At 43.7% G+C, this 12,205-nt stretch overlaps 1 protein-coding gene across 1 annotated transcript in view; it reads left to right on the forward strand.

The window, feature by feature from the left end:
* RP2 (RP2 activator of ARL3 GTPase) overlaps positions 1–12,205 on the forward strand; it is a 34,433-nt gene that overhangs the window by 12,730 nt on the left and 9,498 nt on the right. The window contains exon 2 of the mRNA XM_073353430.1: positions 10,555–11,220. Within this exon, the coding sequence (XP_073209531.1) occupies positions 10,555–11,220 (666 nt within the window). The remainder of the gene's footprint in view (positions 1–10,554; positions 11,221–12,205) is intronic.

Below are 12,205 nucleotides of genomic sequence, written 5' to 3' on the forward strand. Positions count from 1 at the left end.
GCCCGACATGCTGGGAGCAACCCCACTGATGCAAGGGCTGCAGGACTCCTGCACCACCAGCAGGTACCTGGGATGGAGAACAGGCCTGGGAAGGGTAGGGGAGCAGGACAGAGCCTACGGGGGCGGGAGGGGACACGACATCCCTTAAATCAGCACTTCTTTAGGGAACCGGTGGTTAAGTTTTTTGGCAGCTCATCACTGCCTGCAGCAATAGTCGGCTGAGGCTCTAGGGCCTAGACGTTCCTTTTGTGGGAGGTCCTCCAGATGAAATGAGTAGAACACTTTCTATTTCCAGGCCAGAATTATGAGGTGTACCCAGAACTGCTGCCTTAGGCTCCAGAACCCCTCAATGGGGTTCCCTAACCAAAGTGTCCTTGAATCCTCAGCACTGAATTCTTGAAAACCATTCCCAGACCCAAACTGAAGTTCTTTCTCAGATCTGCTCCACTATCATCTACAGAGGCTGGATTTGCATGCTTCTGGCTTTGTGCAATGTACTAAAATTGACATCCCCTAAGCTTCCTAGGAGCAACTTTTTCAAAATAAAAAATTAGCAGTCACTCTTGGGACTACTGGGACTACGCTTCCTTGGTATTGAAAGCCTCTGTTGCAACTCGATTGGGCCTTCTGGTGTCACATCTCTGATCTTTCCATCCTGGAGCCTGTTCTGCTGCAGTGCCAGGAAGATCTAGGGCTTTCATCCTTCATCTTTTTGTAGCAGATAATCTATTTCTAATGCAGATGCCTCAGAAGTGTTTTTATATTGGTTTAAATTTACCTGACCCTGGACACTCAAGCGACAATGCCCACTTAACTTGTAGATCTGATATTTTCAGATGAGATTAAGAATGCCAATTATAGTACCAATGTAGCAATTTTAATGTACTGTAGAACCAAGGAATAGGCAAATTGCCTCTTCTTGTGGGGCAAATTTAAGTCCTGTTACTGGCTGACTGGCTGCAAGTATCCAAGGTATCCTTTAAGCTGGAAAATTGGTACCTGACCTCCTACTGTTGTGTCTGAGTGTATTCTTGTCTCTCTCTAGACTCTAGTCCACAGAGAGGTTCCATGACAGTGTAATTAGGTGTCAAGGTTCCTCCCCCACTCTGAACTCTAGGGTACAGATGTGGGGACCTGCATGAAAAACCTCCTAAGCTTATCTTTACCAGCTTAGGTCAAAACTTCCCCAAGGTACAAAATATTACCCCCGTTATCCTTGGAATGGCCGCTACCACCACCAAACTAATACTGGTTACTGGGGAAGAGCTGTTTGGACGCGTCCTTCCCCCCAAAATACTTCCCAAAACCTTGCACCCTACTTCCTGGACAAGGTTTGGTAAAAAGCCTCACCAATTCGCCTAGGTGACTACAGACCCAGACCCTTGGATCTTAAGAACAATGAACAATCCTCCCAACACTTGCACTCCCCCTTTCCTGGGAAATGTTGGATAAAAAGCCTCACCAATTTGCATAGGTGACCACAGACCCAAACCCTTGGATCTGAGAACAATGAAAAAGCATTCAGTGTTTTACAAGAAGACTTTTAATAAAAAATAGAAGTAAATAGAAATAAAGAAATCCCCCCTGTAAAATCAGGATGGTATATATCTTACAGGGTAATTAGATTCAAAAACATAGAGAACCCCTCTAGGCAAAACCTTAAGTTACAAAAAAGATACACAGACAGAAATAGTTATTCTATTCAGCACAATTCTTTTCTCAGCCATTTAAAGAAATCATAATCTAACACATACCTAGCTAGATTACTTACTAAAAGTTCTAAGACTCCATTCCTGTTCTGTCCCCGGCCAAGACGACTACAGACAGACACACAAACCCTTTGTTTCTCTCCCTCCTCCCAGCTTTTGAAAGTATCTTGTCTCCTCATTGGTCATTTTGGTCAGGTGCCAGCGAGGTTACCTTTAGCTTCTTAACCCTTTACAGGTGAGAGGAGCTTTCCCCTGGCCAGGAGGGATTTCAAAGGGGTTTACCCTTCCCTTTATATTTATGACATTAGGTAATGCCTTTATTTATAAAACTAATTACAAAGATACAACAGTTTCCTGATGCTATGTACACCTGAACCACATATGTTTCAGGTCACTGAAAATACTCATCAGGGAGTTCAGTTGTCACCTACTTTACTGTATATTCTGTAATATTTCCAGATGGAGAGACTGGGATATTCACGTTGTTTTCCAGTCTTCTTAAGGTTTGTGGACTCTGTAGGAGATGAACACTAAATCTAAGAGTTATTGATTTTTTGAGAGCTGTTTGTCTAGTCTGTGAGACTTTCTCCCTGTGTCTAGGAAGATTCTTTGAACAGAGTTCTTGTATACAACAGCACAAATGTGTCTTCAGTTTTCTGTCTTACCTGTTCTGCATGGGCAGCAAATCCTGACTACCCTTTATTACGAAGGAGAGAGACTCTTCCAGTTCTGCTCCAGGGTCATACAAGTAGTGTTGGCATATTCCCTTTTCTTGGACTGGAATCAAGAACTCCTCTGTTCATTCTGCTTCCGTTATTTCAGGAGATCTGTTGGTAGTGGAGCCAAGATATCTCCATAGTCCTAATCAGGTCTTGGCAGTCTTGTCTTCAAATGTCTTAGGTCTGATGTTAGCACCACTTTGCAGTTTACTGAGTCTGTGTTTTCAGGTTCTGGTAGGAGTATCCACTGGAGCTTGGATCTTCTCAGTTGACATCCCAACTTTTGCAGAACACTCAAATATCTCAGCAATCCAGAAGTCTCGGCGATACTATTGAAAAGCAAGAGTGTTTCATAAAACAAACGTCCCTTATTTCTAATGTTGCTGTCTGTTAGATATATCTTCCTACTGTATTTTTCACTACATGCATCTGATGAAGTAAGCTTTAGCCCATGAAAGCTTATGCTCAAATTTTAGTCTATAAGGTGCCACAAGTACTCCTCGTTCTTTCTGCTTTAAACATTAAGAACTGTGGAGTTCTACCAGGCTGCTTTGTTGTGGCTTTATCTTTCACACTCATATTTGGGCATCTGTTATTACCTTATAATAGCATAGTTCAAAGACACCATTTAATGTCAATAGTCTGGGGTAGGAAGCCCACTAAATTCTGGCATCCTGGGTAAACAGTAGCCAGGCATGATCCATTGAGAATTGTAGTGGTTACTAGCCCACAGTGATGCATCATGATGGGCTGAGTAGTAAGACTCGCTAATTTGGTGGGATAGGCAAAGAATAGGCACGCTGGCACAAGCTGTTTTAGGAAAGTTCAGGTAGCTGTTCAAATCCTTCGTCATCCTGGGAACACTTACCATTTTGAAAGGTTGAGGCCCTGGCTTTTTTTGCCTTTGTACTTACTAATTTTTCACTTTTTCCCCCCTTCCCTATAAGCCCTGTCACTCTTAGAATTTTTACCAAACTGGGAAAACAGCTTCAAATACTGTTAAAGCTAAAGGGCTTCTCAGTAATGGTGAAGGAGGGTCGGGGGGAGAACCATAGCACAGCTTTTAAAAAATCCTGTCTAGCCACTGATGGGTAACATAGATGAGAATTGTTCAGCCACAGACTTGCTTGATAACTGAATTTTGACACATACTTCTCCCAGGGGTGTAGAAACTCTTGCTATGGAATTTCTAGCATACATGGCTAGGTAAAGAATCTTTTTGAGTAAAGATTTCTTTGAGAAATCCATTGGTTGTAGGCTTGTCTGTCTTTCCTAATGTAGCAAAAAGCAGGCTATCAAACTGAACTTGTTAAGCAACTAGGGATAAACTGTAATGAAGGTGGATTTAACCCCTTAGTACCCATTTGTTATGGGAACTCTGTGCTTAAATCCCTAAGGCTCACTTCTAAGTTAAATCCTGTCTGCCCTTCTGTCTGAAGAGAGAGCTGCAAAGAAACTGAATTATGTATGAACTTCTGTACTGACTGTCTCAACAGTAGCTGCATTCAGCACAGAAGTTCTTAAAGGAACACTGACCTAAACTTTATTCTGAAAATGACTAACTTCATGCAATTACAAGTAACACCTAAGATGACTACAACAGAAAAGTTAAGGGGGGGGGGAAATTGCTTTCATTTGCCTCTTGCATTTGACATTACTTCCTGTACAGTAAGTGTGTTTCCCCTGTATTTCCTGGCTGTCAGATTCTCTTACTGAAAAGACCCTATGAACAGAGGTGCTGTTAACTCTTCCTAATTTTTAAAAATATCTTAAAAAAAAAAAACAAAAAAAACCCCTAAAAATGTACTTTAGCATAAACTGAATTTTGAAAGTCAATTGAAATAAACCTCAAGTGGACAGTGTCTCTCTCTACAAGTATTTTAACACTCCACCCCCTTCCTTCCCACAAAACACATACAAGAATTAGGGCACGTCTACACTGGCAGATTTACAGCACTGTCAGTTACAGTGCCGGTCAGAGCGCTGAAGGAAAACTGCTGTTCACACTGACAGCTGTCCGCACAATAGCGTGTTCACACTTGCAGCACTTGCAACACTATTCAGAGCAGTGCACTCTGGGCAGCTGTCCCACAGAACACCTTTCTCTTTTGCCACTAAGACTTGTGGGAAGGGGGGTGGAGGGAGAGGAGTCACGGGGCATCCTGGGTCCAGTCCCAATGCCCTGTGATGCATTGCTTTGCATCCCAGCAATCCCTGTGCTTCAGTCTAGATACGGCACCATCTTTCAAGGGCCAGTGTACTGTGCTCCCTGCCCTGCCTCTTTTGGGCTACAGGAATGGATCCCGAACTGCTGACCAGTATGCTGCTCCCTCTGACCAACATGTCATGAGTGGCAGTGAAGTTATTCCTTAAACTACAAAGGCAAGAGGAGTGCAACATTGATCTTGCCACACATAGTAGTTACAACACAAGGTTGCTTGTGGTATTCATGGAGGTGCTGACCACAGTGGAACGCTGCTTTTGGGCTCAGGAAACAAGCACTGAGTGGTAGGATCACGTTGTGATGCATGTCTGGGATGGCGAGCAGTGGCTGCAGAACTTTTGGATGAGGAAAGCCACATTCATGGGACTGTGTGATGAGCTCACCCCAGCCCTGTGGCACAAGGACATGAGAATGAGAGCCACCCTGTTGCTGGAGAAGCACATGGTGATTGCACTGTGGAGGCTGGCTACTCCAGACTGCTGCCAATTGGTCGCTAACCAGTTTGGAGTACGAAAGTTGACCGTTGGATTCATGTTGATGGAAGTGTGCAGGGCCATTAATCACATCCTGCTCTGAAAGGCCATGATTGGGCAATGTGCATGACATTGTGGATGGCTTTGCACAAATGGGCTTCCCTAACTGTGGAGGGGCAATAGATAGTACGCACATTCCAATTCTGGCACCAGACCACCTAGTCTCAGAGTACATTAATTGCAAGAGGTATTTCTGAATGGCTGTCCAGGTGCTTGTGGATCACTGTGAGGGTTTCACAGACATTTAATGCAGGTTTGTCCAGAAAGGTGCATGACACGGGCATCTTTCGGAACACTGGCCTGTTCAGGAAGCTGCAAGGAGGGGCTTTCTTCCTGGACTAGAAAATCACCATAGGGGAAGTAAAAATGCGCATTGTGATCCTGGGAGACCCTGCCTCCCCCTTAATGCAGTAGCTTATGAAGCCAACTTGATAGCAGCAAGGAGCGGTTCAACAGGCTGAGCAAGTGCAGAATGACTGAGTGTGCATTAGACTGTTTAAAAGCCTGCTGGCGATGCCTGTATGGGAAGCTGGACTTGGCCGATGACAATATTCCTATGCTTATAGCTGCATGCTGTACGCTCAATAATATTTTGTGAAGGGAAGGCTGAAAGCTTCACTCAGGGCCGGACTGCAGAGGCTCAGCACATGGAGGTGGAGTTTGAACAGCCAGAGACCAGGGCTATTAGAGGGGCACAGTGTAGGGCATAAGGATCAGGGATGCCCTGAGGCAGCAATTTTAAGCTGAAAGCCACTAATATTTGTTGCTATGCTCAGAGGAGGAGGGGTCCTGGGATGGCTACAGATTTGTGTATGTCCAGGGATCACACCCAACCTTCTCCTTTGTGCGTACAGTGCACCCAGTGCAGTACTTCAGCAGGGCCAAACGGCAGTGGAATGCTGCGGGTAGAGAGTGGAGCCAGGAGGTTGATAAGGGGGGTGGTGGTGGTGTGTGTGGGGGCACATGAAAGAGCAAGTTTTGCAACAGTGGCTGCAGGGGAGGGCAGGCGCGGAGCTGCTCGGTTTGAAAAACTAGTATCACCTGGACCATGTCTGCTTGGCGCTCCATAATGCTTAAGAGCCGCTCTGTGGCTTCTTTCTGGTGTGCCACGTTTTCCTTTCAGTCCCTCTTCTTGCTGTCCCGCCACTCCTTCAGTTCCCGTTTCCAAGTGGCTGAGTGCATCATAACCTCATGAAGAAAGTCCTCAATTCTCCTTGGCCACTTCCTAATTCTGCACCGCTTTTCTGCCACTGATAACAGAGAGGCTGGGCTCCCAAGGTCATCTCTGAAGTTTAAATGCAATGTTTTACAGAAGCAGTATTGTTTGCAACACAGAACACTGATTCAGGGCTTTAAAACACAGCCAGTACTCACCTGTCAAAAACTGGCTGATGCAGGCAAGCGCACATGAGCCACAAGATCCCCAAAATGGTGAGTAGCCTCAGGATAAATCACTCTTCCCGGACCCTGCTGTACACTGGGCACATGGCTCTTGAGTAGAGCCAGCACTGTAAGGAGGGCCTGATAATCATTCCTGTCCCCACACTTTCCACAGGAGGTGATCATTATGGAAGATATCTCGCTGCTGAGCATGAGCAGGGAATCAAGGGAGGGTCTTCTCCAAGCCTGAGGCTTCCGCCCCAGCCCCTATGCAGCTTACCTGAGTGCAGCAATGTTTCCTTGATCTCTGAGGGAGATTCCCGTGAAGTGAGGGAGTCTATCAACAGCCTGTTCTGCTGCTCAGACTAGGCATGTGGTAGGAGACAAGCCGGCTTTCTCCATCCATCCATCCTGCCCCTAGCAATTCACTTCAGCAATTCCCTAAATCTGATCCACTTACTAGGGGCCTCCTCTCCTGTTCGCGCTTTGCCAAGATCTGATTGCTGTGACTGGTTAGGCTCCTCCGGGGTAGAAAAGATCTCCTGACTGCATGCATCTCTGGCCTCAGAGTCATCCTCTGCCTCTGGATCTCCCTCACCCTCTTCATCCAAGATTTCCTCCTCCTGGCTTGCTCCGCTCTTGACTGGCACACGAGCCAATGAAGTGTCCACAGGGGCCTTCGCAGTGGAGGTGGGGTCACCACCGAATATTGCGTCCAGGTCTTTGTAGAACCAGCAATTCGTGGGCGCAGCACCGGAGAGGTAGTTTGCCTCCCGCACCTTGTGGTAGGCGTTCCACAGCTCCTTCACTTTGACCCTGCACTGCGGTGTGTCTCAGCCATGGCCCCTTTCTATCATGCATCTAGAAATCTGTCCATAGGTACCATAATTCCGATGGCTGGAGCACAGCTGGGACTGCACAGCTTCCTCTCCCCAAATGCTGATGAGGTCCAGCAGCTTGACATTGCTCCAAGCGGGGGAATTGCCTGGTGCGTGGAGCAGGCTTGGTCACCTGGAAAAATGCACTGAGACCACTGCACGCATCACCAAGCAAATGGGAAGGACTTTCAAAATTCTAAAGGAATGTACAGGGTGGGGATGACAGTTGGTCACCTGAGGGCAGGGCAGTATTGTTCAAACCGATGACCAGAGAGGTGAAAGCAGGTATTGTGGGACACCTCCCAGAGGCCAATCGCAGCGCTGTAATCACCACCATGTCTACACTGGCACCGCAGCGCTGTAGCCCCGGCGCAGAAACCTCTCTGCCTCTCGGCGGGGTGGTGTTTTTTAAGAGCGCTACAACTGTGCAGTTTCTGCGCACTGAGTGGCGTGGCAGTGTGTATGCCTCAGGAGTTACAGCGCAGAAAGCTGCTTTACTGTGCAGAAACTTGTCAGTGTAGATGGGGCCTTAGTTCTCAGCATGCATACGTTTGACCTCACTAGTGCTGTTGCCCTCCAGACTGTCTTCAGTGAATGAGAGAGCACCAAGGGAATTTTTTGAGGAAAATTTAGCCTTTTGGGCAAAGTTTAAAAGCACTTCTGTGCAACTTCCACCCTAGTTTCAGCTAACTTGGTCTACATTTTTTGCTTTGCAATTTTCCTATAAAGGAAATTGACAAACTTGAGTGACACAATAAAATCAAGGAAGTTAATTTGTGTTGCAACAATACTGCTTTTGCATTTAACAATGCTCTCTCTCTGGCATGTGAAATGTTAAGCGCAATTAAGCACTCAATTCAGGAAGTCACAAGCTGACTGTTCATTCAGTCTTAACGCACATGGAAGGACACCTGATTATCAGTAAGTGATTCAGGAACACTTGTTTCCACTAAATCACTGTCACTTGAGATTGAACTACAAATCAGATTAAGCTTTGCTGAATGACACTTTTTTCTTAACCTGTGTAAAACTAGAAGACTAATTCTATTGAAATATGGTATGTCTACACGACTTCCTAAAGACTTCTGAACCTGCATTATTTTGAAGTCTTTATAGATTTAAAAAAAAAAAAAAGACCAGCATATTTATGCTAAACACTGGAAGTCATAACTTCCTTAAACTTCCATCTTCCCCTTTCTTGGAGAAGTCATCTCCTTTTTGTTTCCGCACTTTGTTTAAGCAGTAACAGTTTATCCCAAGACTATCCAAATTATTCCCTTGAAGTCTTCTACTAAATGCTCGCAATAAATGAGCGAGTGTGTGTGTGTATGTGGAGGGGGGAGGGAGATAATTGTTTGTTCTCTACTGATTAAAGTGTTTCTTAATACTTATTTAGACATTACCACATCATATATGTTTGAGTTCAGCTGGGTTTGGGCCGCATTATTCTAGACGCTGTACAGACATAGAAACCAGTCTGTGCCCCAAAGAGCTTGCAGTAGTCTGAAAGCTAAGCTCATCTCCTTGTTCCTGGGCTGGCTGTCTTAAGGCCTGCCAGCACAATTTAAGGAGACTGGCCAACTTGAGTTTAGAAGGAAAAGGGAACAAAACTTTAGAAAGAACACTCTTCAGTGGCTGCATGTAGCACTCCATCAGACTAACTTTCTCTCTCTCTCTCTAGCTATCTACCATGTAAACAATACATTTTTCTTGAAAAGATTATTCAGCTACCTTCCTGAAGTCTTTAGTTTCAACATCTATTTAGGATAAATCTCTCCTAGGATTTTCAGAGTGAGGAAGGATATTCTGGCAAGAGGCATTTCTGGATCTCAGTTCACTTGTGTCTATTCCATGTTTCTTGCATTGTCTATGTAACCTTCTAAAATTGCATAGAGGGAAGTTTTTCTTTTTGAAAAATGGGACATATTACTCAAATCTGACTAAATAGAAGTTGCTCTCTTACTAGTTTTTAGAATTACTAACGGCTTGGCAAATGCTCCAAAGCTATCAGGTTGACACAGGATATAGTATGGAGTTGAAGTTCAGGCTTTGGAAGTGACCTCTCATGTAAGAATGTCCTACACTTCCAAGTGTTCAACTACTGTAAGATGCTATTTTAACACATATACATGAGGGCAGAATGGAACCTGCTGTAACACTTAAACTTTCTTTACTCTTTTATGTAGCAAAAAGTGTGTAACATCAATTATTTTGCAGTATAGCATTTGTTTCTCTACTGTTAAGTTCTCTTCCAAACAATAAATTGTAATTGAATGACAATTAGTCATTCTCTTCATTAAAACAGGACTCTTCATCCAGTTCACTTTTTTTTTAAAGGTGGCCCTCCTGAACAAGAGAGAGTAATGTTGGGAGACAGAGGCTATAAAGCTGACTTTGCTAGCCCAGCCAATGTTTGTCTACAGTCTTAATTAAAAAAAAAAATGCAGATTTTCCGTTAGCTGTAGAGTGTACAGTATAGAGTAACCGTTTCCTGCCTTGTGACATTGTAGGCTAGAGAGGGATAACTTTTTAACAAATGCAACATACGCTGATCAAAATATTGCTCTAAGGTTCCTTTGGGCCAGGGATAGGGTGGAGAGCTGGTGGAAGAAAAGACAAAAGCTGAAAAGCATGAAGACCCATGAGATGTGGGTATGCTGACCAATATCTGATTTTCTATTTCAGAAGCACCTAGGGTACATTGTACAGCATGCAAACTACTCTATAAAAACATTGGCAATGGGATTGTGCGCTCTTTATAAGATGAACCATGGACCAGGCAGAGAAAGGGCGGGAAAAGGAAAAGATTGCCATGGCACTGAATAGTTGAAGCACTGAAGCATGTTTTTCCCCAAGAGCATACAGGAAATCTGTAGCAGTATGAGAAATTGAATCCAGATCTTTTAATGAAGGCACTGGCAGAACATCCGTCTGTCTCCCATCACCTTGACAAAATCCCAGACAAAAGTCTCTTCTGAAGATAGGTCTCCTGGCCAGTTCCTTGACCCTCAGTCTCTGTTTGAATTTAGTTTGTTCCGGTTTCTCCACTTGTTCTTAATGCTAGCTATTGCTTTTGTCACTTGTAAAACTTGTTATGTTTTTTTCTCCTAGGTTGATCCCAAAGACTACACGTTTTCTGGACTTAAGGAGGAAACTGTGGGCCGTTTACCTGGAAAAGTTGCAGGGCAACAATTTGTCATTCAGGACTGTGAGAACTGTAATATCTACATCTTTGACCATTCTGCCACAATCACAATTGATGATTGTACAAGCTGTCGAATCTTTCTAGGACCCGTAAAAGGCAGTGTGTTTTTCCGTGACTGCAAAGATTGTAAATGTGTAGTGGCGTGCCAACAATTTCGCACCCGGGACTGCAGAAAGTTGGAAGTATTCTTATGCTGTGCCACCCAACCCATTATTGAGTCATCCACAGGTATGAAATTTGGCTGTTTCCAGTACTACTATCCAGAGCTGGCTTTACAATTCAAAGATGCTGGACTGAGTATCTTCAATAACACATGGAGCAACATCCATGACTTTACACCTGTGTCGGGAGAAAACAATTGGAGTCTTCTACCTGAAGATGCCATTGTTCAGGATTATGTCCCCTTACCTACATCTGAGGAACTAAAAGTAATCAGAATTTCTACAGATACCACAAAGAGCATAATTCCAATAACCCGGGGTGGGAGGCAGAAGAGCAGTGAGGAATCGTGTCTGGCAGTATTCTTTGCTGGAGACTACACAACTGCAAATGCTAGAAAGTTAATTGATGAGGTAAGACACATTTTTCTATTTCTAGCTTCTTGACTTTCCAATTTCATATCTTTCGGAATAAATTGCAAATTCTCATAGCTTACTGAAGTGAAGATACTGAAGTTCAAACTGGCTTGCTTCTGGATGTCTACTAAAATACTTTTCAGTATGTAGTTTTGGTGTGTTTGGAAAAAAATGTTATCCCCAAACTTGTTTTTCATGATGCATTTTCTTGCACTGATTTGGGTATTTATTATGTACCCATAACTGCCATCAGAACATGAGCTCAGATGGTTCAATCTTACTCTGATACCTATCAAACTTGAGGGATATATGGGAACACCAAAAGTTACTTTTAGAGTGACATTTTACATGCACAAGTAATTTATTTTTACTTGGGTAAGACTCCAGTTGGAAGCTAATGGAAGCTTTCTTGGAAGTGTAGATAACTTCTCTGCATGGCGAAGTTTTTCCATTTTAGGACTAAAACCGTAAACTTGTGGATGGCTTTAAAAAACAATCTTGACTAGTAGATAAAAGCCAGATGCTGCATTTGTGGGTTAGAGAGGAGCCTGATCCAGGTTTGGTATCTATTGCAGCTAAAGAAAAGCTAATGGTATTCAACACCTTTGCAAGTTGGGCAATTAGCTTCAGTAGTATTTGTAGGTGTTCAGCACATGTACATTTTTAATTTGAAACTACTAAAAAAAACTTTAGTTTCAGGTAGGGGAATAGAACAGAAGCAAAGATTGGATGAATGGAATGAAAAGATAAGTAAAACTGAATCTTCAAGTGTTGTGAAGAAAGTGCTTTTCCCTTTGAACTAGGGAAGAAGAGAATAAATTGAGAAGGTTATCTTGTGGTTTAATAGTCAGAGGGGAAAATTATGTATTATACTCCCATGTAACTTATTTGGTCTTCTGCTTTCAGAAAAGCCAAACATTCTGTCCTCACTATATATCAGTGATGTTAAGAGCTGTTTTTAATATGGATACCTTGTTTGTTA

This window comes from Lepidochelys kempii, chromosome 1 (assembly GCF_965140265.1).
Source record: "Lepidochelys kempii isolate rLepKem1 chromosome 1, rLepKem1.hap2, whole genome shotgun sequence".
Taxonomy (NCBI): Eukaryota; Metazoa; Chordata; order Testudines; family Cheloniidae; genus Lepidochelys; species Lepidochelys kempii.